General features: G+C 39.8%; 1 protein-coding gene across 1 annotated transcript; it reads right to left on the bottom strand.

Annotated features, from left to right (window-relative positions):
* Positions 1-2,744: 2,744 nt before the first annotated feature.
* Positions 2,745-26,531, bottom strand: LOC139717501 (peptidyl-prolyl cis-trans isomerase-like 4). The gene is made up of 13 exons (XM_071629005.1): positions 26,402-26,531; positions 17,556-17,623; positions 16,839-16,903; positions 15,966-16,083; positions 14,715-14,857; positions 13,347-13,443; positions 12,627-12,743; positions 10,968-11,092; positions 10,150-10,216; positions 8,369-8,480; positions 7,668-7,737; positions 4,684-4,837; positions 2,745-3,329 (listed from the first exon to the last, which is right to left on the bottom strand). Exons 1-13 carry the CDS (start codon positions 26,469-26,471, stop codon positions 2,745-2,747), a joined length of 1,791 nt encoding a protein of 596 aa, XP_071485106.1. The 5' UTR covers positions 26,472-26,531.
* Between the last annotated feature and the right edge of the window lie 416 nt (positions 26,532-26,947).

Below are 26,947 nucleotides of genomic sequence, written 5' to 3'. Positions count from 1 at the left end.
TGGAAGAGCACCGGGCTAGCAATCCAGAGGTCTCGGGTTCGAATCCCGATGGAATCTCATTTTCTTTGCTCATTTTTCCACCATTAAAATATTGTGGAATTCTATTGATGGCAAAATCTGATGCACTGTACAAAGTCCTGATGGAAAGGAAACCTCATTATTAAATTATGATTGTTATTCAGTTTACATTTCAACAAACCATTAGAGAGAGAAAAAACAACAACAACACAGCCTCAGACCTGAATCAATTCAGCGATATTCTGGTACTGTTTACCGGACACTACCAAATGAGCCGATTCCAGGTCATGGTGAAGACGGTGTAACATGATGAAATTCTATGGAAAATTGAGCAAAGAAAATGGGATTCCATCGCGATGAAATTCTAACAAACACTCGTATAAACCAAACTCGTTTTCTTTACATTTGGCCTTCTTGATATAATTACAACTTTTCAAGGAAGACATGTTACGCGAATAACAGCTCTGTCAAGGGCAGAGAGTATGCAATTATGAACACTCGTATGGCAACATACAAACCATACAAAGCTAAGAAAAAGATGGACAAAAAAGGAAAATATAGAAGTGAAAGATGGTGGAAGATGAACAGAAAAAGTAAAGGTGGAAAAAAAAAAACCCAGGAGGAGAAGAAAACAGAAAGCAAGAAAAACTGCAGACAGTGAAGAAAGAAGAAGAGAATTCTATAAGCGATCCTCAAAGGAAAACTCCTAGGACATGAATGACTGACAGAAATAGGTCTTGGGCTTTCAGAGAGATGGTTTGTTCCTTCCAGAAACTTTGGACAAGAAAGGGCAGTCTAACTTTACAATTTCGAGAAATGCTGGGAAGAAAAAAACAAAACAAAAAACACCCACACCAAAAAAACAAAACAAAAATGAACCTTGAAAAGCTTATTTGTAAATGGGTCATGCCAGTACCCATTATACAACACCTAAAAAGAATGTAGCTATGCCATTGGTCGATCACCCATCAAGTGACATTTAGTTAAAAGTGCTATCACACGCTGTGGCTGTCAGCTGTGCAATTTTCTTTGAGCAAAAATGGATAGCGCATAGCTGATGTCACCCATTTCCATTGACTCGCGAGTGCAACTCATGATTGACTCGAAAGTTTTTGTTCCATCGCACAGAGTGATGTCACAATAAACAAACATTTGCCGCGCGCACTCAACTATTCCAAGCGTGCTTACGAGTGCGTACTTTTGTCACTCACTTTTGTAAACAACTTAATTGATCGGCTTCTCCCATACGTACCTACACAGTGACTGTGACTGAGAGGCTACTCATACGTCTTTCACGAAAATGGTTGCCATTTCTGTGCTAAATTCAAGAATCTGTGTGGACCACATCTGTTGACGTTCGAGGTGTTGTATAAAACATAAAGAGTGTATGGTCTTCACTCGTGCAATGGAACAAGATTTCACACTCAGTGAAAGATGAGGTGCACTATTCAACTCTATCTTTCACCTGGTGCAGAGTCTTGTACCATTGCACTCGTGACCATTCACTATTTGTATACTAGAGTACTAGAATCTTTCGGCATACCAGGTAAAAGAAACTGCATGCTGAGCAAACACTTAGGCTAACAGGAAGTACATCAACTTCAAGTGCACAATGAGGAACCACAAGCCATTTGAACGGCAAACATACTCCATGTTGACAATTCCAAGCTGGTATGCAACCCAATTAAAGTAATTAAGAGTGAAGTAGAGCAAGAAATTGACAGTCATTGGGCACTTAAAGGACAAGTTCACCCAAATATATATGTGGTTTGAGTAAAGGCAGCAATATTACCAGAACAAATCAGTGAAGTTTGAGGAAAAACGGACAATGTGTTCAAAGGTTATGAATTTGTAATTTTCAGTGACGCCATAGCAGGATGAGAAGACTATCAGAGTTTGTAACATCATTGCAGAACAATGAAGAGAATTTCCCAAAATTTCATCTCAAAAAATATGCATTCCTTTGACTTGTTACTGACATATGTTAAGGGTAATATTATTCCCCCTGCTTTCTGAAAGAGGCAAGGCAAGTGCTCTTTTATTTTGCTAGCAATATGAAAATACAGTTGTATGTTGAAATTCTGTTATGCTTCATGACAGATGGAAGAGTTTCAGCTTTCAAAACATTCTTACACTTTAAAACTTGCACATGAATTTGTGCACCCCATTACTGTATACGCCATATATTTCGCGAGTCTAAACTTTCGAGAATCGGGAATTCCCGACGCTTTCGTGAGTGGTTAAATTCGCGATCGTGGAGCTCTGTACTGAACGGAGAAGTGTACACGAGTATGTCACATTCACGTCGGGATCAGAGTCAATATTTTCGTGTGTCTTTAATTTCGCGGATAGCACCTGACTCGCGAAATTCGCGAAAATAAAAACCTCGCAAAATATTCGGCCTATACAGTACTTTCTACTTGTAATCCTACTCATCCTTTTAAACCGTCTATACCTCCTCATTCTCTCTCTCTCTCTCTCACTTTCTGTCTTATTCCCTTTCTTGTCTCCACAGGGTGCATCTTCATGCTACCTTCTTCCTCTGACATAAGCAGAATGTTCCCCATCACCAGGATTTAGTCTGCCTTTCTTCCTACCAGCCCCAAGCAGGTCTTCACTCAAGGATACCATCACCAATCTGTCATGGTTAATTTATATCACCAGCTTCTATTGCTACCTCGCTTTCTCTCTTAATACCATCACCATCACAACTTGGTTCATTTATATCACCTTCTTCTGTCTCTCTCTCTCTCCCGTTGTCTATCTCTATCGTCATCTCTTCGTCTCTCACGTTCTCTGTCATGACGTCTGTCGTCTCTGTCCGGGGATCTCTCCCTGTATCTACCTCTCTCTCTCTCCCTATCTCTCTCTCTATCTCTTTCTCTATCTCTATCTCTATCTCTTTCTCTTTCTCTATCTCTATCTCTATCTCTTTCTCTTTCTCTATCTCTATCTCTATCTCTTTCTCTTTCTCTATCTCTTTCTCTATCTCTGTCTCTATCTCTATCTCTTCTTTCTTCATCTCTCCTCATTCTCCCTTCCTCTTTCCTCATTCTCCCTTCCTCTTTGCGTGTCTCTCTCCCTCTATCGTCCCTTCTCCGCTCCTCTGCCCGCTGTCCATCTCGCCGTTCATCCCTCCGCTGCTCCTTGTACGTTCTGTCTTTCCTGGCATGCCTTGTCTCGTCCTCAGATGAAGATGAGGCCGAGCTGTTCCCACTCTTCTCCTTCTTTCTCTTCTTCTGTTTCCTGGAGCGTCTGTTGCCATCATCTGAGGACTCATCGGTCGAGCTGTCTCTCCTCTTCTTTTTCATCTTGGTCAGAGAAAGCAATAAAAAAAAAAGTGCACTCCCATTCTAGCAAACATGGTCAAAATGAAAATCTTGTTACAACAAACTAAAAATGCAGGTTCCAAAGTTATCATCTATATACCTTCATATACTTTCTTGTTCACCTAAAACAAAATGTTAATATAGAGAAAGAAAACTGCGCGTCTCAACAACTTTGTTATAAGGGGGAGTCACATGTTCAAGGAACACAGTGAAGATGTACACCAACAACTGTTGAAGTGAAATGATTTATTCAAGTGACCTGATACATACCACGTTGTATTTGCAGGCATTATACAACAGTGATTGACAAGTCAGATCTCTTTTGAAAACATTTGACTCCAAGTTTCACTTTCCATTTGTTCACAGAAACACTTACAATCCATCCTCTCTTAAATCACAATTTCTCACAGTAGTGTTCAAACAAATTCTAATTTCTTTTGCAAACATTCAAATAAGAAAAATCATGGGGTATTCTTTATTACAGTCATCAGGGTATGGACAAATTCTCTCTTATTTAACCAAAATGCGTTCACACAAAATTCCTCACAATTTGATCAAATACTTCTAATAGAGGAAACCTAAAAAAAAATGCCTTATATAACCAACATTTCACATCTATTATCACTCAACCCTCCCCCCCCCCCCCCCTCCAAAAAAAAAAAAAATGCAAGTGTAGAAGAAATCTTCTGTATTCTCTATAAGATAATCACATCACCAATATTAGAATCCAGTTTTCCCTGCCACAGTCTCCTGAAACTGAAAGAAACGGTGGCGGATCCAGAGGGGGGCACACCAGGCGTGCGCCCCCTCTTTAGTTTTTGTTAAAAGACAAAAACAAAAGAAATAAAAAGAAAAAATGAAATGAAACCAGGAAGTAGCACCAAAAAAAAACTTTTTGTGCCACCCACTTTTATTTATGAATTCCTGGATCTGCCCCTGCCATTTTGTGTCAGGACAAAACTTACAAAGGACTATAATTCAGAAAGTCCAGGCTTTTGTATGGTAAAAGCTAATTCAATCTTTACTGTTCATAAATTCTGTAACCAATCATTTTACTTTCTTATTATAAACAATACGAGACAGGATCTGATCTACTCTACCACAACAGGATAATTCATATGCAAGTTGTGATGCACAGTGAAATTGAAGGATTAATTAGTCGAGCTGGATCAAGAAGAGTCATTTCAGAGTAACCTGAAATTGAACACAGATCATTGCCTTCTATATATGAGTGTCATCTCAACACTATTGCATGATGCAGACCTACATCGAAATTTGTATCCCAGGATAATCTCTGATGAAGCTGTCAAAGGTCAAAAATCTTTTTGAGTCATACCTTGTCAGATTTTCTCCTCCGTCGTTCATCATCGCTGTCATCTGTGTCTTCCGAGCTAGGCTCCCGTCTTCTGCCTTTCCCTCGACGGGATGACGTCATTGCTCTCGCTGCATCGAAGTCACCGCCGTCGTCGAGCACCAAATCATACTTCTTGCTGTTGGTTACAGTGATGGGATGGTCAAGGAAACTTTTAAGGACACAGGGCTGAACCGCTTGAAAGCAGCATTTAGTTGTTGATGATGACATGATGACATGATGATGATGATGATGATGATGATGTATGTCCTATTAACATCCATAAATTGACAGTTTTGGTATTTGCAAATAAAGATACTTTCTTCATCTAATTGGCTACATGGATGAAAACATGAATATCTGTCCATAAATGAGTTTCTTCTTTCCCACATCTAAAAGAAAACAGATTTTTTTTTTTTTAATTTATGAAATGCCAAATGTCTCATTACAATCAGCAAGTACGAAAATTATAGAATATCATAATTTATTACTTTTACATGTTTGACAAACACATTTCCAAATTAGATGACTCTCCTGTTAGCCTACATACTGCGAAGTTAAATTATCAAATCAATATTTAATGAGTGAGAAACCTAAACAAATTTAAAATTCTGCCATTAGCAATCTTCATCAATATTCATCACATTCTCATCACCTCATCAAATTGTGACAAATACCACTGTTTTTAAAACTTATTTGAAACATTAAGATTCCACAGTAACCTCCTAACGCACCATTTATGCATAAAAAATAGGGAGATTCCAAGCAGCTGTCAAGCAGATACTTGTGTGCCAGACAATAATTCACAAATCAGAGAGAGACCATCAGATACATCTGGCAGGATATGATTAACACTTTGTGTGCTTTAAAGGGACTGTACAGTTCTCGTCGAGGTGAGGATTTAGCTTTTAACATTTTGCGAGATATTCAGAAACCACTCTATGAGATGTCAAAGAGCATGCAATTCTAAAAGGTATCAAAAGTTTATTTGATGAAAATCGGTTTTGAAATGGCTGAGATATCCAAAAACAAGGTGAAACAAAGAGATCCTAATAAAGTTGTGGCATGTCGCCTTTTATTATTATCACTTTTTTGGATATCTCAGCCATTTCAAAACCAATTTTCATCAAATAAATGTTGAATCCTTCTTAGAATTACATGCTCTTTCATACTTCATAAGAGGTTTCTCATCATCTCACTTAGAAATGTTCAAAACATGAATCCCTTACCTAAACCAGTACCGTACAGTCCCTTTAAGTACCATTGGGCAAAGAAAACACCAATAGCATTGTACAGACTGTCCAAAGCCGGAGGGACAGAAAGAGTTAACAGGTACAGTGTACATGGGGCCTCCTGCATCGTCAGGGAGACATGACAAGTCTAGCACCATTCTGATTGGTTTATTTCACGGCACCGATAAACTTATGTATGCTGCGACGAGTTTTCTTTCCCTAAATCAAAGGTACTGTTTACCACAGGGAGCAATGATTTTGAAAACATTTGAGTTATCACATTTAATGCAGAATGTGTAGGCCAGTTGTATCACAAAACATACTAACATGTAAAAACTTTGCAATAAAGCCTAGACTATTTCTAAGGATATATCACTATCTTTCTCAATAAACCGTAACTGTAGAAGGTTTATTCTAGAAATGATTTTATCATAACCATTGTTCACATTTTGTATGTCTAGCAATACTTAACATTGACTAAACTGATTAACATTTTGAAATAGGTTGTTTCTATCATTAACTCATATTTTAGAACTATTTTGAAGCTCTAAAGCTGGGTTTCGTTTCATCTGCAAATGGTAAATAATGCCTTCAATGATTCTTGCATCAAGTTGTTTTTATTGCAACTGATTGACACATTGCCTTTCATTGATGCAAATAAAGGCCAATGATACAATGTTTGAGTGAAACCATGATAAAAAGAATCCCACCCGAGTATGCATACCCAAGATTTCTTTTTTATCACACTTGTAACTCAAACACTGAATAATCAGTGTTGATCTATTTTGATGAAGGGCAATTTGTCAAATCAGTTTCCATCTTTTTTTCCCCTATGTCTTTAAAGTACCTCTATTCCAAGTCACACGTTGACAGTAATAAGTTAGTACCAAGAGGGAGACTGATAAGGGTGGGATTTCACGGAGTACGCGAACGATTTGCGAAGGACGCGAATGACAAAATCCAACATTCGGAAAAGTTTTTCTCCGAATGTGTTCCGACAATGAAGCCGAAAACTACTGTATTCTTGCGCCATTTGTGCGAAGTTTCCACGACGTATGTGCGAATGTCGTATGTATCATTGCTAAAGTACAGCATGTTACGTACATGAAGAACACGCGACAGAAATGCTAGTCTTTAATTTCTTTTGTTACTATAGTTGTTAATAATTGTTCGATGTTTAGATGTATGCTACGATTTTTATTTGTAGAAAACGTATAGGTCACACATCCCCCAAACGTGCGCTAAACGTTCGCGAGAATGTCTAAAAAGGTACGCGAACAGTTTGCGATTACGTCGTAAAATGATCGGAAAAACTTTGCAGATTTCGCGTAACATACGCGAGACATTTTCCAAAGTTTCGGAGTCTGTTTGGGGTTTCACGAACATTTTGTGAACATCGTGCGTGTCTTGCGAAGGTCTTGCGCATATGACGAGGCTTTAAAGACACTTTCGAGAACAATTCACGAGCAAATCACGACCAAGTGTGCGGAAAAGGTTCGCAAAAAATTTCAAACTTTTTTTCAATTCTCGCCGAAGTAAAAACGATTTTCGCGAACAATTGACGACGCTTCCGAACCCTCACGTTCTTTTGGCGATCTTTTGCAGACTAAAATACGAATGCTGGATTTTGCCATTCGCGTCCTTCGCAAATCGTTCGCTTGCTCCGTGAAATCCCACCCTAATTATATGTGATATGTTCCTGTGTCTGCAAGCTGGTGCTGTTGGCAAAAAGGATACGAGTCCTTGCTTCTCCTGTCTCTGATGGCATATTGAGGGTGCTGTTCAGCATTCTGTTGTATGAGTGTTCCTACAGAAGACAAGAAATAACAGAAATCAAGATTATTCCTCACTAAATTAAAAACCAGTTACTTTTGTATATTTGTGGTAAATGAAAGATTTTTTCACTTAAGTCACCTGGCACCCTGGGCTGCTGTCATTACAAAATCTATGAAGAAGTAAATCTGATACACAAGACATAAAGTAATACCCAATTCTGGAGAATTTGTGCTGAGATAAAGACACAAACCTCATCAAAGCAGATATCTTTGTGTCTTATTGAAAGAGCCTAATACAAACTCTGTTATTTGAAGACATAACCTTACTATTTAGCCCATAACAGTAATTGAGCCTTTTCAAGAATTTGGAACGCAAACTGAATTTGGACATAAACTTGAAAAAAGGATAAATGTAAACAAGGTATGAGTTTGTGTTTTACTGCCAAGCCCCTATAACATTAAAACTTCGCAAATTGTTGTACACTGAAATGATAACGTCAGACTAGAAGTTAGACTAGACACGATATAGCATCAAACATCCTTGTGTGCTAATCTACAAAATGTGAAATAGAACTGGCTAACTGTAAACTGTTGTTTTATCATTGTTTGCTTTGCTTGCCAAATACATCAACTCTTCTACAAAATATAACACAAGATCCATACCTCTGGAGTTCATTTTCAGCTTGGACACAGACTGGCTGAAATCGACATGGATGCGGCGGTCATCGATGAGGACGTTGTCCATCTTGAAGTAGGCCTCTTCACAGTCCTCCTCCTTCAAAACGAGATGGACGGAATATAAAAAACCAATCAGTCTATGGGTGCGTTTGAGCACTCTCCTATAGCAAACTGTACCGTACTGTGCCCGCGCCAGAGAAGCACTCCTAAAGTGTACCGTACTGTACTGTACTGAGCCAAAAGTGGACCACTTCCCGATGTGCTCCACGAAGGTACCAAAAGCATACCAAAAGTTCACATGTGAGAATGCACGTATCATACACATACGTCATAATGCAAAGAGTTCATTCTCTTTGTTCGGGACAGCTGTAAGTTGCTTAGGAGTGCCAGGTGAATGACCCTCTTGCTACAAAATGAATGACCACTTCTAAAAATAACTCATGAGGTACGCTTTCTCAACAGAGCGCTCAAACGCTCCAAATCTGGCACAGTTCAGTACGGTAAGCTTTAGCTCAACTCACTTTGGAGTGCTCGAACGCACTCTATGAGAAAGAAGAATCAAAATCCAGTGGCATCTATGCCTCCTGCATTAAAAATACGGAGCTTTACATTTGCGACAAGGATGTTGAAGATGATGATTGCATTGGCTGTTCTCCTCTTTCCTTGCGTCGTGTCACAATGTAGCTTTACATTACGCAAGGATGCAGCCTATACAAAGTGAATGGCAACCCTATGGGCCCGAATTCACAAAGATGGTACAAATGAAACCAACGTTTAAACCAAGGACAAAAAACATGGAGTGCCAAGTGTCTCACGGAATATTTCGTTACGAAATTGGTCATTTCGTCAACAAAATGGCCGTTTCGTTAACGAAATTATCATTTCGTGGACGAAATGTTAATTTAGTTACAATATGTTGTCATTTCGTTACAAATTAATCATAATTTCATACACGAAATGATTGATTTTATAACCAAATATTCCGTGCAACACTTGGCGCTCCATGGTTTTTGTCCATGGTTTAAACCATGGTTTCATTTGTACCACCTTCGTGAATTCGGGCCTATAGGGTCAGTGCATCAAGTAGCTGCTCTCTGCGGTGTGAATTTCAGCATGCGAAAAAATAGCTTAGAACCGTCGGTGCAAACTCAGACGATGTGAGGTCGGTTTTTACAAGCAAATGTGCACATGAGCAGAACAAGTTTGTTTGGTTTTTTTCCTCTGAATTTCTGCGTCACAAACATCTAAAGCTCCGTAATAACAAAGATGGCATGATGGGGTGGCTGGCCCAACCCGGAGATATTCAGAAATTCCCATAACAAATTATGTACAATTTTGTCATTGATCTCTATCTAAGTACACACACAGCAGAAGCACATGCTTCTCAACTGGAGTCAAATATTACTGATGAGCATACACAAATTAAGATTGATTCAATCGGTAAACCTTCTGCCCCCCCCCCCCCCCCCCCCACTCTGCAACTGAATTGAAGTGAATTGAAAAAGTATTTTATTGAGCAATATCCATTTCAGCCCACAGGCTGAATTGCAGACATTGTGCACAAAGGATCATGAATACATTAAAAATATGCATAAGATAGTTTCAAAAAAAAAAAAAAAAACAATACATAGAATGATTTTTAAAAAATCAAACATATTCATCTAACTATTGCTTTAATAGCTTTGGTTCTGAAGCACTACCATGCTTTAATAGCTTTGGCCCTGGGCCCCCCCCCCCCCCCCCCATACCCACATCCATATACTCACCCTCTCAAACTCCACAAAAGCATAGCACAGAGAGTCCCCAGTGACCTGATCTGTGATGACATCACAACTGGAGCAAAAAATAGAGGGCAAGAAGTTGGAGTTAATCAAGCATCACATTGTATTCAGTCATGTCATCTTGTTGCTGCTTCCAACTGGTACAGAAAGAATAAAAAGGAATACATCCTCCCAAGCAGATTATACTCTGATGAAGTAGACAATGCTCAAGCAGCTTTGTCAGCTGAATTTTTGTGGGTATTCTTTTTTTATTTTATTCTTTTTGCATCCTCACAAAGATGATGAATATTATACTCAATATATGGTAGGAAAACATACTTTAAATTTTTTTAAATGGGAAACTGCGCATGAAAGAAAGTGGGTCAGATTGATGCAAGAGATGTGCGGATCTATTGATCACCAGAGCAGTGCACTGTGCTTTCATGGCAATCCAGCTTCATGGCACTCTGCCTGAGGCAACTATTTTAAATAAATCTTGAGATTCAGGGAATACATTCTTGGATTACATCCCCTTGGATAATACCCTCCTAACTTTGGCATATTTGGGCCCAATTCTATTACCCTCAAAGGGCATCACCACCATTTTTGTTCAAACTACAATTCTCTCCTTCATTGATAATTTCCGTAAAGTTTGGAGAGAAAGTTCAGCCACCAGTTTTTAAGAAGATGAAAATGTAAAAAATGTGAAATTTTCTAATTTGGGAATTTTTGTTGTAATACACAATTCTGATGAGAAAAACCTCCGGCATCATTTGATATCTTAATATGCCAAGCAGGATCCCACCTCAAATTTCCCAACTCACCTCGAGATTTTTCCAAATCGGGAAAAAATGATCTCCAGATCCTCTGAGGTGGTGATGGGGTTCAACTTGCAGACAAAGAGAACATTCTCTGGAGGTTTGACGTCGGCATCCGGAAGATCTCCTATCTGAAGACACAGGGATGAGAGGGTAAATCGTGTAAATAGTGCAGTTGTAACTGCTGAATACAGAACATACACAATTAAACTAATAATAATAGATATTTAATGGACGCTGCTCACCAACAGTATCACAATGCCATATAAAAAGGCAATTACAGATGTTAATTAATCAATATTATCTTTAAAAATCATACATCACAAAAAAATGTACTAGCTGATGATAGGGGCGAGGAATTCATTCCATTAAGATGTGAGAAAAACACTTCTGTTAGTCAAAACAAACAAACAATCAAATGACAGTGGTAACAAAGATGCCTTATGTAACTTTGTGCATCCTCATCAATGTGAACACTGACCTCCTGGAGGACCCCTCCCCCCTCATTTTCCTCACCCTAGCATTGCCTGATTTCCAGTTATACCTAATATATATATAGATAGATACATATTACATATATCTATATATATATATATATATATATATATATATATATATATATAAATTTGAGATAAGAGAAAGGAAGGATAAATCGGTGCGTAGCTTTGACATCATTATTCCCCTTCCTGTTCCTCCTTTTCGGAAAAGCGCACGAGGTGAAAAACTGGTCTCCGCCGGGAATCGAACCTGGGTCTTTGGCATGGAACGCTATTGTCTTAAACCGCTCGGCCACGGAGATGTCATAGCGATTCAGGCAGACCCAAGCTCAAATACCCGACGGACCAACCTTTCAACTCCTTATGCGCATGCTCCTTTTTGGGGGCAGAGAGTTATGAATAACAACCAGCCATGTGCCTCAGCTGGATCTTCTATTATAAATGAGATTCACGTATGCAAAATTAATTCAGGAGAAGCCAAAAAGCTGTCGTAGCGGTGATTTCTCTCGCAAAAATATCAATATATATAAATATATATATAAAATACTAATAATCATCATCAACGCCCCAATCGATATGAATAGTACCAGTGTACGGTAAAACCAGAAAATTTCGCATGCATGAAAGCTTTCATGAGGAGCCAAGATTTGAGAAAGTATAGTGCACATGAAAAATTTTTGTTTACTCAAGGCATTGAGTGCCAGTACAATGCTGTACACCATACAAGTAAGTTGACTTGTACCACAGACTGCATATAACAGCTAGACCTAGCGTGCCATCAAATATGATCGCAACTACCTTTGAAATTTAACATAACTGTGTTAAATCAAAAACAAATATTGTCAGATACTTTCATGACATCTTCTCTTAATCCGTTGAGGACGAGTCCCGAGTATACTCGGGCAGGTGTCTATGGGAAATGCCTGTTGTAGCAAAATCAAACCGTCTTCAACGGGTTAAGAATACCAAAAGCCCCCAAATGCTAAGTGAACAAAATACAAATACTTATATATATATATATATATATATCTTTTCTCTTAAATGGTCAGCAATTTGTGAAAGTTTCATGCTGCACAAGAGACTGATGGCTCCAATTCACAAAAATTTCATGCTGCGAATGTTTCTGGTCTTAAAGTAATCATATCGACAACGGTGTTTGCATCCGTACCATCTCAAGAATCTGTGCGTTGGCCTTGGCTTCCTTCTTCTTCTCCATCTCCTCCAACTCTTCCTGCGTCTTTTCCTCATCCTCCTGCAAATCCTCGTCGGCTCCAATCCTGCCGCTCTGGAGGACAAACAAAAGAAAAACAAAACAACCAAACAATCTCCATGGAAACAGGTCCAAATATTTAGTGGCTGTCATTCCATTCTAACCTTAAGTGTGGGTTTGATGGCGACAACACACGTTGAGTGAATCTGTCTAGAGTTTTGAATAATTTGCAAATTCCTATCAAATTCTTTGTTACATGAAAGAGCTAAATGAAAACAAGATACTATACTTACTGAAAACTGTGTTATGATATATGGTACAAGCACGCATCTGAGTAAGATGGAAAAATGTTTCATTCCCAAAAGTAATTTTATATGCATTAAAAAAACTTTCTTGCATACAGCACATCAAAACTTCAGTTTTTTGGTGTGTTTTTTTTTGTTGCATGTGATATTGATAAAGGAGGGAAATATGTATCCTATCTGACTTTTTACCAACAATATCTGGTTCACATGCACATCTTCTGTATCTCCTTAAAAAAAAAACAAGCAAACAAATAAGCAAAGAGATAAAAACTAGCCTGCCACCGCACATAGAAGTCTGACAAGACAGGCCATCATTTATAAATCAGATTGATTGATCAATCTTGGTGCTGGCAGGACAGAGCGTCAGCCGTACCTCAAGCTGCTGCTTCGTTGGCTCTGGTGATCTGTCGGGTATCTCGAGGCCTTCGGGGTCATCGAACGGGTCGTCCAGTATAATGGTGTGGTTGATTCTATTAACAAAATTTCATTTCATCTCATCTCATTTATTCTCATTCTCAACAAAGAGTATCAGTATACAAAACATAGCAATATATATTCTACACACATAGGCATGTAATATAGATACAATGAATTGAGATGGCTATTGATGCATGATATTTACTATACAATGTTGAAAATGGAGGGGAAGTTAAAATACAAAGCTGGCATTATGTATTCACCTCAAAACCATTACTAGTAAGGTACAAAAATGTAACCATATTATACAGGCAGAGAAATGCATATATAACGTGACAACAGCGCATCAAACTCTGATGATGAAACTAAAACCCTACAAAGCCCTAAACAATGAAATAAGACTGCTTCTTATGCACAAGTCCAAACACTTCCAAGAGGAACATTTGGTATATATACACCCTCCTCAATTGGTCAACCTTAGCAGCATAACAGAGGAATACTGGACCAGTTTAAAGTTCATCTAAATAGAAACAGTAGAATCTTATATGCACAACAGTGAAAATTTTATAAAATTCAGATAAGTATTAGGGAACTTATGAAATTGTTAAGGTTTGCTTATTTTTGATAAATACTTCTTGTACAATTTATATATATGAATATGCAAAGAGCGAGCTGCTGATGTCATCAACTAAAAATTTTGTTGATTGTGTACAAAGACTGCGAAAAATCCAATTTTTCTGCTATATCAAGTGTAAAATATTATATCATTCTGGCTAAATTGGTTCAATATAATGCTTGATCAGATATATCAGGATTTGAGACTGGGACAAAATTGAGATTGAATGACGAGAAGAAATTGAAATTTAAAGATCTCTTTTGTCCAAACTATATGGCAAGTTGTGAAGCAATGGCATCATCAGTTCACACATCTGCATATTCGTTTTGACTGTTCAAAAAGTATTTTGTGAAAATTACATAAACTTCACAATTTCATAACCTTTTTAATCTTTAGCAGATCTTGATCAAATTTTCACTGCAGTGTTTAAAAGATTTTACTTGTTCATAGCAGCCTAACTTCTAACTGGCCCAGAATTCCTGTATCTCTCTGTAATATCAATACTTAAACAGTGGACTCCCATTATAAAAAAGGCCTCGTGACCGGCAGTTTTCTTTCGTTATATCGAAATTTTGTTATAACCAAACAAAGAAATAATAAAAGAAAAAAGAAAAAGAACCGATAATGTTGCGGCCAGAATTTTTATATCGTTGTAACTAGAATTTCCTTATAACCGTGTTCATTATAATGGGAGTGCACTGTACTCACCTGATATCCTGGTAAGGCCGATTCTGCTTATCGCAGAAGGTCTCGTTAATCTTGTCCAGGACGTCAAAGCCTTCAGTCAGCTCTCCAAACACAGTGTGCTGGCCATCCAGGTAATCCAAGTCTTCCCGGAGGGTGAAGAAAAACTGCATGAGAGAGATAGTCTAACATTGAGATGTAGCAACATGTTCTGCATGTGCCATTTCCATATCTTTTCTTTAACCCGTTGAGGACGAGTCCCGAGTATACTCGGGCAAGCGTCTATGGGAAATGCGTGTTGTAGCAAAATCAAACCGTCCTCAACGGGTTAAAGGACAAGTCCACCTTCATAAACATGTGGATTGAGTGAATGCAACAACACGAGTAGAACACATCAGTGAAAGTTCAAAAACTTCAAAAATTCATAACTTTTGAACGGATTGTCCGATTTTCCTCAAACGCTCATTGAATTATTCTACTAATATTGCTGCATTCACTCAACCCACATGTAACATGAAGGTGACTTCATACACTCCAAGTGCAGATTAGCACAGAAAACCCCATAGCATTGCACACACTGTCTGAAGTCCCTAGCACAGAAAGGGTTAATGAAATATTTGAGCCAGCCAATATGATCCGATACTGCATGATCATATATCAATCTGTACAAGACAAATATATCACATTTTTATCATACTCGTCACTCTGCTTTGCAAGCTCTCCCAAATTTTTTACCATTCTCTTTTTGTTTTGGGTTTTTATTGCTGTTGTCTTTTTTTTTTGAGTGTGTTTGTTTGTGTGTGTGTATGTGTGTTTTGTTTTGTTTTTTGTTTTTTTGGGGAGAGCATTTTTCATGAATGTTTTGCCATTAGAATAGAATGCTTTGAACTTTTGCTCAAATCACCTAAACTTCCCTACACTTCCATTGCACACAAGATGTAGTACCAGGTACCAAAAAGGAGGATAACAGACCCCATTTTCAACTTATTCAACTTCTTTTTTTTTCTTGACAGTAAATCAGTGTCAATCTATATGTGTTGGTTTCTTTTTTATCATAATGCAAAAACATGGCCAATTCTCTGTAAACGCACAATTACTTTTTTGAAGAGATTATACTATAGTATCATAAATGTCTATGAACGATAGGCACTACCAGATCCCCTAGGCATGCGTCATAGTTACACCCTGCTCCAGAGACTGTAATTTGGCTACAACAATTAAGGGACATTATTTAGCTGCTGCTGCCTGACACGCAAGAAGAAGAAGATAGTTCACCTGCGAGCCATGCATGTTTTCGCCGTTGTTGACCATAGAGAGGGCTCCCTTCTTGGTGTGCTTGATGCGCGGACTCGTCTCCATCTCAAAGTATCTGGCTTGATCACCCTTTAACATACTGGCACAGAGCACATGGAAAGAGAACAGCAAGTTAAAAAGGGTACAGCACAAACTACAAATACTTGCAAGATAAAATTGCACTATACATGTAGCAGCTGCTAACAGAGGCAAAGGGAGTTGAAAGCTCATTTGACCGTCTCCTAAGAAAAAAACAAATAAATGAATTTAAGAAACGGATAAAAACTTTACTTGTATGCAGACTTTAAGATCACATCTTGGAAAACAATAAAAAACACAAATAAATGCAACTTTTTCAAGATTTAGAGAAGAATTCTTCTTATGGACACCAGCAGGAACCATTTGAAACATGAGAGTGTGGAACAGTTGTTAGTGTTACTTTAAACAGGGCTGCACACTAACCCATTTTTTTTTCTCCTGGTCTGACCTGTCTGTCAGGCCATTAGGTACCCAGTTTTTCAGTATCTTACTGCTCCATTCCTGAAAAAGTAACTGGTCTGACAGTGATCTTTACTGGTCCTGGACCAGCGGATCAGTGCCAGAGTGCAGCGTTCCATTAAACAAGCAAACTCTTCTGAAAATTTTAATCATAGCGTAGGTTCTAAGAATCATGTGTTCTATTGTTCCACATTTAATGCAGTGAGCATTCTTCCTGTGGATTTTCTTCTTTTCCTCTCACTTTACATGATTACAGCTATTGCATAAGATAAGGTGGGCTACATGAATATGATTACATCATTTATAATCAACAATACTTTATATATCAGCCACACAGGAAGGTGACAGATTACTCACCCAAATACCGACTTTCCTCCTTTTCCTGTGCCTGTTGGATCACCAGTTTGTGCCATGAAATTTCTCTGCATAGAGATAGAAAAAGTAAAAATAAATTTGTGAATCGATAACCTCAAGCAACATACTTATGCATCCATCAACATTCCAATGAATGGGTTGATTGTAACTTCTTTATCCCTCAGTGCTTGGAGTTATCAATTTATCAAAATGTCCAATGCATATATTCAGCTTTGGAAAAAAAAAACATACAAAATGAAACAAGAGTTACAGTGTAATTCTAATCTCCAAATCAGAAGTGACAAAATCTTTAAGTACAATGTCAATATCTGAAGTAAGATTGAGGTACCAACAAAATGTCTCCTTTGACATCGTGAAATGGTACAAAAGTCACACTAATTTATCAAGTGACACTGACAAGCCACTCACACTAGTGCCCGTCCTAAGCATTAAAGGTCTCCTGTAATTAGAAAAGAAATAAATAGATAAACAAACAAATAAATACATAAATACATAAGTACAAAAATATATAATTGGTTGATCATCCTCACAAATATTATGTAAAAAAGTAAGCATACCTATCATTCAGAACATGTCTCATGACAATATTTCAAAAAATAATTAGTCTACCCTCAACCTCATACCAGGGATCTATATCTTCTGTAGAAAAGAAAAAGGTATTTTCAAACAAAAAGAAAAGATGGGAAGCTTGATACAAACCTGCACGGAATGGAAAAGGCAGAAGTTGAAGTATTTGACTTTGCACAGCTTCAAGAAGTTGAGACAACCTGAGATTGAGATTTTGAAGAAGCACAAAAAAGGCATCTGTTTTGCAATCATTCTCATAACATTCATTCAAAGTGTAAAATGGTTAGGGCAGGAGCAAAACTTGGTGGGATGGAAGAGAATATTGGACGCACTATACCAAAAAGGCAACATTGATTAAAGGTCCTGTTTACCTTTGGGAGCAGTGATTTAAAAAAAAAAAAAATTACAAGATATCACATTTGATGGCTATAGATGCATTGGTCTGTTGTACCACAAAACATCCTACCATATAAAATTTTTGCAATAAAGCCTAAAATATTGGAGATATCAGTAGATTACTATTTTTCTCAATATTCACTGTAACTGTAGGCCTTGACAGTCATAACTATTGTTCACATTTTGTATATTTCACAATACTTAGCATCGATTTATTGATTCAAATTTTTTCATTGGTTGTTTCCATCCCTGACTCACATTTTAGAACTATTTTGAAGCACTATTAGACGGCAAGCTGAGTTTTTTGTTTCATCTGCAAATGGTAAATTACGTCTTTAAAGGGCTGGGGCTGGTATAGCACTGGTTGAAGTGAGGATTCAGCTTTCAACTTTCTGGGAGATACTAACAAGCAATTTTTAACTATAGAAAGCACTCTGCAACTGTGAGCGCAGACCTCCGCCAAGCAGCTACTTTCCACTGATGATCTTCCTCTTCCCAAAGAGATTTGTCTCCTCTCCACCACTGATATGGAAAGCTCTTTGGGCTCTTCCATAGAGATCAGTGATTTCCATCCACAGGTATACATCATCCAATTTCCCAATATAGAAGCCTTTGAATACGTCATAAACCCTCAGCTGCGCGGTGCGGCTCGCCCTACCAGAAACTAGAGCACGCACATTAGCAATTAGGACGCGTTTGAAAACCTCAAAAATGCGCAGCTTGAACTCCCAAGTTCATTGACATTGACCCTACCTACCTGTCAAAATCCGTCATAAATTCCCCCCCCCCAAAAAAAAACAACAACAACAACAACACAAACAAACAAACAAAAAACAAAATTCTCGGATCACCTACCAAAAGTTTCATCCAAATCTGTCCCCAACTACTTTTTGAGTTATTTTGCACACGGACAAACAAACTGTCACAAATGTACACACTAGTAGTTATGTACATGTATGATGTACTGTATGCATGGTTGTTTTAATGTGTATCTACACAGGTGGACCAGATTAATGGAGAACATTCTATGTGGTATACATATAGTACATACAGGCTGACCAGATAAGTGGAGAATTTTCTAGGTGGTATACAATGTAGCTATACAGTACATGCATGTAACAGGAAATACATTATAGCTCACTCAATCTAGAATGATTTCATCCATTCCAGAAAGTTCTGGGAAGTGCTAACATATTTGGCTGAGTGAGGCACTGTCCCTGTAGCCCAATGTGATTGGTAGTTATTCTTGGCAGTGATGTTTTGTACATAGTTAGGCAGTGAGTCATCCAGGTTTCCTGGAACTTAGACTGGCTAGTAGGTTGGAGAGAGTTATAGAATGTGCTAGAAGGGGTGAATAGATAGTATATAAGCTAGAGAAATTCTGCAGTAGGCAGAGTACCCAACACCTCTGCTCTGAGAGTTACGTCACTTCTGGCTCTGAAGCGACTTGTTATAGTCAGTCCTGTGTTACCTGCTGACCTGTTATGTTTGTGGAGATAAGGCCTGGGAGACATTTTGCCTGCAGATAATTAATTTGCCTACATTGGAGAGAGACTCCATTTTTATGTCAATGGACATTGCTACGGCAATTCTACGGATTCTTAGCTGGACATTATTATGTGAATCATCATTCAACGCCTCAACTGGACGTGGTCGTCACAACGTTTGGATTCTGCACGTTTCCCCGTGGACATATTTCGTGGATTTTACCCCGGATCTATAACGCGGACTATTGTAACCTGTGCCTCTGGATTTACGTCGCAGGAATCATTCATCGGTGCATCGCGGATCATTCATTTGTGCATCGAACATCGTATCTGGACACTATCAGGGAACTGTAGCGACTTTGTGATAGTTTGGATGCATGTAAGTGATTCCATTACCGATTTGTAATTGTTTCTATTGATCATTGTTGTACTGATATGACGCCGATTCCCAGTCTGTACCCACAATATTACTGTTAATAAACCACCTGAACATCAGTTGATTGTTTCTTTTGTGCGATCATTCTCGGAGTGATTTTGGTCGTAACAAAAATTGGGGGCTTGTGTCCGAGAAGTGAATTTAAAGCCAAAACTTAGAATTTGGAACGTTCCGGAATCCAGAATATTGGTACAGACAAAATACCAGTTGAGTTGATTGTTCAATTGTATACATGTATTGTGTGTAATACATTGTGACAATGTCAATCAGTACAATGGATGTTCAGGCATTTGTTCAGAGGACAGATTTGTCCCTCAAAGATTTGCAAAGGTTACGCAAATGTGATTTGACCGCTGTTGCACAGCATTTAAATGTTGATGTTCCACAAGGTGCTAGAAAGGCAGAGATTCTTGACTTAGTAGCTGGTCACATGGAGCTCAAAGAAGAAATTGACACTTCCGATCAAGCTCACATTTCAGATCAAACACGGCTTGAGCTAGCTAGATTGGAAATAGAGAAAGAGAAGATGAGATCGGAAAGAGAGCAAAAGGCTAGGGAAATGGAAATGCTGGAAAGGGAAAAACAAAGAGAAATGGAAATGAAGAAATTCGAAATGGAGCAGCAAATGAAATTGCGTGAGATGGAATTGACTCATGCACACGCTGTTGGAAATCGTGAAAGGGCTCCTTCTGATTTTGATTTGGCAAAGAACATTCGATTGGTGCCCAAGTTTGAAGAAAACAGAGTTGATGCATATTTTGTGTCATTTGAGAAGGTGGCTAACAGTTTGAACTGGCCACAGGAATTTTGGCCCTTGCTCCTTCAAAGTGTGTTTGTCGGCAAAGCAGCCGATGTGTACTCATCTCTCTCTGAAGAGCAATCACGTGACTATGCTACAGTCAAGAAAGCAGTGTTGAATGCTTATGAGTTGGTGCCAGAGGCATATAGACACAAGTTCAGAAATTCGTACCGCAGACCAGGCCAGACACATGTTGAGTTTGCTCGTGAAAAAGAAATGATGTTTGATAGGTGGTACAGGTCCCTGAAAGTGGATCAGGATTTTGATAACCTACGTGAGGTTGTTCTCTTGGAAGAATTCAAAAAGAGTGTTGCTTTCAGTGTGAGGTCACATTTGGATGATCACAAAGTGACAAGTTTGCATAAAGCAGCTTTGATGGCTGATGAGTATGAGCTGACCCACAGAAATGACAACAGACCACCTTTCAGGAATTTCTCTGGAAATAAGAGAGACAAAAATCAGTCGAGCAGTCCAAAGAATGCTGGTTCTGAAAAAGGCACGAGTTCTGAAACTTCATGGACACCAAAGCCTCAATCTGACAAAGGGTCCGGTACAAGTGCAAATGTCATTAAATGTTTTCACTGTAACAAGACAGGGCATGTAAAGTCACAGTGTTGGAAGTTGCAAAACAAAACAAAGAAGGACTTGGGATTTGTTATGTCAAAAAGTGTCCTACCCGAAAACAGTGTCCCGTTCAGTGAAATACAGGCCATTGAAAGTCAATCTCCCAAATTCAAAGATAGGATGAAGCAGGTGGATGAGAGCTATCGTAGCTTTTTGTTCGATGGTGAGGTGACCCCATGTACTTCTGGTGAGGCAGGTAAGCCAGTAGTCATCCTGCGGGATACGGGGGCCTCTCAGTCGTTGATGGTGGGTGGTGGTATGACTTTTCCACCAGATAGTGCAGTGAATGCAAAAGTCTTAATTCAGACTGTTGATGGCAGTTATATGTCAGTGCCACTGTATAGAGTGGATTTGAAGTGTGACCTAGTTTCTGGTCCTGTCACTGTTGGAGTTGTTCCTGAGTTGCCCATGGCAGGCATTGATTTCCTGTTGGGGAATGACTTGGCTGGGGACAAGGTGGTTGCGTCTCCAGTTGTTTCGGAGAAACCAGTGGTGGTTGCTGAAACTGAGCAGTTGCAGGAGGAGTTTCCTGGGATTTTCCCAGATTGTGTTGTGACTAGGTCTCAGGCTCGTAGAGCTGTTCAAGATGATGCGGATTCTGTTGATGTGGAGGAGAATTCCGGTGTTTGGTTGGCAGAAACCTTTTTCAAGGATTTGAATGATGGGGTTGCTGTATTAGGCTCCGAGGCTAACAGCGATGGGCTGTTTAGCAAGTCTTCCTTGGTTGAAGCACAGCAGGCAGACTCTGAGTTGAAAGGCTTGTCTCAGACGGCGTGTTCTGAGGCTGAGGCTGAAAAGGTCCCTGAGTGCTATTATGTCAAAGATGGCATTTTGATGAGGAAGTGGAGACCTCCCCATAGGCCAGCTGATGAGGATTGGACGGTGGTCCGTCAAGTTGTTGTCCCTCCTAGTTACCGCGGTGAGATCTTGAGGATTGCTCACGAGTTACCTGTTGGCGGCCATTTAGGCGTCAGAAAGACAAAGGATCGGATCATGAGGCATTTCTATTGGCCAGGGTTGAATGTGGATGTGGCTGAGTTTTGCAAGACTTGTCACACATGTCAGGTGGCTGGTAAACCACAGCATTCAGTGAAGCCGGCGCCATTGATTCCGATACCTGCGTTTGAAGAACCGTTCAGTCGGGTTTTAGTCGACTGTGTTGGACCTTTGCCTAGGACTAGGTCGGGTCACAAGTACCTCTTGACAATCATGGATATGTCTACACGGTTTCCAGAGGCTATCCCATTGCGAAATATCACTGCTAAGACTGTGGTAGATGCTCTAGTGCAGTTTTTCACTAGGTATGGGTTGCCCAAGGAAGTGCAGTCTGACCAAGGGTCAAATTTCATGTCAGGCATATTTCAAGAGGTGATGTATCGTTTGGGTGTGAAGCAGCTGAAGTCGTCAGCTTATCATCCCCAGTCCCAAGGTGCGTTGGAGCGCTACCACCAGACCCTAAAGACAATGATTAGGGCGTTCTGTGAGGAGTATCCCGAGGATTGGGATAAGGGCATCCCTTTCCTGCTGTTTGCAACGAGGGACTCCCCAAATGAGTCGACGGGTTTCAGCCCATTTGAGTTGGTGTACGGTCATGAAGTTAGGGGCCCACTGAAGCTCATCAAAGAGAAATTCATGACTGAGGATGATGAGGTCCACCTACTTGACTATGTGTCAAAGTTTCGTGAAAGGCTTTCAAAGGCTTGTGAGGTAGCTAGGGAACACTTGAAAGTGTCACAAGACTCTATGAAGAGAAAGGCAGACAAAAATGCCAAAGCCCGAACTTTCAACCCAGGTGACAAAGTTCTTGTACTGCTGCCCATACAAGGTGAACCACTGAAAGCCAAGTTCAGTGGCCCATACTGTGTCAAAAAGAAACTCAATGATGTGAACTATGTGATCAGTACGCCAGACAGACGAAAAGATCAGAGGGTGTGTCACATAAACATGCTGAAAGAGTACTATGAGAGAAAGGCTAGTCAGCCGGTAGGCGTAGCTCAGGTGGTAGTAGAAGAAGTAGATGAAGAGGGAGAAGCTCAAGATGAGAATGGAAGTGAGCCCTCTAGTGCCAGGTTGTCTAACTCAGAGATGTTAGGGAAAGTAGATGAGGCACTGAACTACCTACCTGAAAATCAGAGGAAAGATGTGACTAGTCTGTTACATGAGTACAAAGAACTGTGTAAAGACAAACCAGGCTGCACCCCTCTGGCTGTACATGATGTTGATGTAGGAGATGCTGACCCTATCAAGCAAAACCCTTACAGGTTAAACCTGAGCAAACTGCAAAAAGTAAGGGAAGAGGTTCAATACATGCTAGACAATGACATAATAGAACCGAGTAAAAGCAGTTGGAGCTCCCCAATCGTCATGGTGCCCAAGCCGGATGGGTCTCAAAGATTCTGTATAGATTACAGAAAGGTGAATGCCGTGACGAAAACAGACTCTTTCCCCATTCCCAGACTAGAAGACTGCATTGACAGGGTCGGAAATTCTGCATATGTCAGCAAAATAGACCTTCTAAAGGGATACTGGCAGGTGCCCATGACCGACAAAGCCAGAGAGATTTCTGCCTTTGCTACACCAGATGGCTTGTTCCAATGCAAAGTAATGCCATTCGGCATGAAAAATGCTCCGGCCACCTTCCAACGGCTGACAAACCAAATCATTGCCGGACTTGACAATTGTGTAGTATACATTGATGACATCCTGGTGTATAGTGACACGTGGGAGGAGCACATTACACACTTGCGGCAACTTTTTGATCGACTCAAGGAGGCCGGATTGGTGATTAATCTGGCAAAGAGTGAATTTGCAAAGGCCAAAGTGGTGTATCTCGGGCATGTAGTCGGTCAGGGACAAGTATTGCCAAGAGAAGCCAAGGTAGAGGCTATACTAGGCTTTCCCATCCCCCAATCCAAGAAGGAGTTGCTCAGATTTCTGGGCATGGCTGGTTTCTACAGGAAATTTGTACCGAATTTCAGCACTGTAGTCACCCCCCTAACAAACCTGCTGAAGGGCAAGGCAAAGTACACCTGGACTGATGAGTGTCAAAGAGCCTTCGAGAAACTAAAGGCAGTCCTTGCTAATGAGCCTGTTTTGGCAGCTCCTGACTTCGCAAAGCCATTCAAGGTGGCAATAGATGCTAGCGATGTAGGAGTGGGAGCGGTTTTGCTCCAGGAAGATGAAGAAGGCACTGAACGACCAGTTAGCTACTTCTCCAAAAAATTGAACACATACCAGAAGAAGTACTCCACAATTGAGAAGGAGGCTCTCAGTCTCATCCTTGCCCTCCAGCAATACGAAGTGTACTTGACAAATAGCAAAGGGGAGATCACAGTCTATACTGACCACAACCCCTTGGTCTTTTTAGACCGGTTCAAAATGAAGAACAACAGGTTGTTCAGATGGAGCATGATGACGCAGCCATATGCACTCAAAATCAAACATGTGGCAGGCAAAAACAATGTAATTGCCGACGCTCTGTCAAGAGTGTAACATGAAGAGAGTATCAAAGGTGAAAAGTTTTCACCGCATATCATTTCCAGTGTATGTGTTAAGCATATTCATTAATGTGTGCAAAACAGTTTGATATGATTGTATAAGCTCCGAGAATCCAAGCAATATCATTGTAAATGGTATCCATGAAAAGAGAACATGGAATTAATACAGCTATCCAAAAGGTATGTGATAGTATGTAATTTTTGTTGCTTGACTTGGATTTTACCTCACATTTGTTGTAAATAACAATGAGAAATTGTGAAGGTAAAAGAAACCCTTGCTACGGCAAGGCTTTCTTTTTCCCATGGGGGATGGTGTCACAAATGTACACACTAGTAGTTATGTACATGTATGATGTACTGTATGCATGGTTGTTTTAATGTGTATCTACACAGGTGGACCAGATTAATGGAGAACATTCTATGTGGTATACATATAGTACATACAGGCTGACCAGATAAGTGGAGAATTTTCTAGGTGGTATACAATGTAGCTATACAGTACATGCATGTAACAGGAAATACATTATAGCTCACTCAATCTAGAATGATTTCATCCATTCCAGAAAGTTCTGGGAAGTGCTAACATATTTGGCTGAGTGAGGCACTGTCCCTGTAGCCCAATGTGATTGGTAGTTATTCTTGGCAGTGATGTTTTGTACATAGTTAGGCAGTGAGTCATCCAGGTTTCCTGGAACTTAGACTGGCTAGTAGGTTGGAGAGAGTTATAGAATGTGCTAGAAGGGGTGAATAGATAGTATATAAGCTAGAGAAATTCTGCAGTAGGCAGAGTACCCAACACCTCTGCTCTGAGAGTTACGTCACTTCTGGCTCTGAAGCGACTTGTTATAGTCAGTCCTGTGTTACCTGCTGACCTGTTATGTTTGTGGAGATAAGGCCTGGGAGACATTTTGCCTGCAGATAATTAATTTGCCTACATTGGAGAGAGACTCCATTTTTATGTCAATGGACATTGCTACGGCAATTCTACGGATTCTTAGCTGGACATTATTATGTGAATCATCATTCAACGCCTCAACTGGACGTGGTCGTCACAACGTTTGGATTCTGCACGTTTCCCCGTGGACATATTTCGTGGATTTTACCCCGGATCTATAACGCGGACTATTGTAACCTGTGCCTCTGGATTTACGTCGCAGGAATCATTCATCGGTGCATCGCGGATCATTCATTTGTGCATCGAACATCGTATCTGGACACTATCAGGGAACTGTAGCGACTTTGTGATAGTTTGGATGCATGTAAGTGATTCCATTACCGATTTGTAATTGTTTCTATTGATCATTGTTGTACTGATATGACGCCGATTACCAGTCTGTACCCACAATATTACTGTTAATAAACCACCTGAACATCAGTTGATTGTTTCTTTTGTGCGATCATTCTCGGAGTGATTTTGGTCGTAACAAAACAAACAAACAAACCAACGGTAACAAAAACATAACCAGCCCCTCCTTCCTTGGCGGAGGTAATCATGTGATAAACTAATCCGAACAGATGGATTTTTTGTCTTATTATAGTAATATTCAGCTCAGACTCGATGTCCACAGTGGCACAGAGTTGGAGAGGTCTGGAGAGCTACCCAAGAAGCACGTTCATGACTTACCGACATACGATTTGTACAGTCCCGCTCATAGATAATTGTGTTAGCTTCTTGTAATTTCGGCGCTTGCCCACATTTTCAAAAGCTCTATCTCCTATAAATGAGGTGTCATACTCACATCTCGGTCTCTCCTCAGGATACAGATCAACGACAAGATCTCCTGCCGTTGTTTCTAGAAGTACTGCCATAAGGGAAAAGTTTACCACTTCAGTGGTAGCGTCTGTTTCACAACCACGGATCACGATCACGGTAACAAACGCTCGCGCTTCGCTGTTTACTGGCAGACCTACGTTGTACACGTGCTGTACACCGTCACCCGGTGTACCAGCTACTAGTACTTTACTAGTACCAGAGGACGTACCTGCGGCCGGTAGAGTGTAGTAGTACACCGTACACTGGGATAATGGTGTCTTGGATAGCCAAGACGTAGTTGTTGTTGTTGTTGTCTCAAAACGTAGACCAAAGAGGGAAGACGGAGCTCAGTCTGATTGACGGTTTGATTGGTTGATAGGGCCTACATCTGAAAAGTACCGTAAAATGTAGGTCTTGTGCCAATGTGTATTGTTGACTAGCATGAGAAGAAAAACAATGCGAAAGGTTTATTTCTTCTTCTGGCGACATAATTCAAAAGAAATGATTCAAGGAAAACCTAGCATAGGCCTAA

The sequence above is a fragment of the Diadema antillarum genome, unplaced genomic scaffold, assembly GCF_040938485.1.
Source record: "Diadema antillarum isolate AM-2024a unplaced genomic scaffold, OU_Dant_1.0 scf00000076, whole genome shotgun sequence".
Lineage (NCBI taxonomy): Eukaryota > Metazoa > Echinodermata > Echinoidea > Diadematoida > Diadematidae > Diadema > Diadema antillarum.
This window is presented reverse-complemented; position numbering and strand designations above follow the sequence as displayed.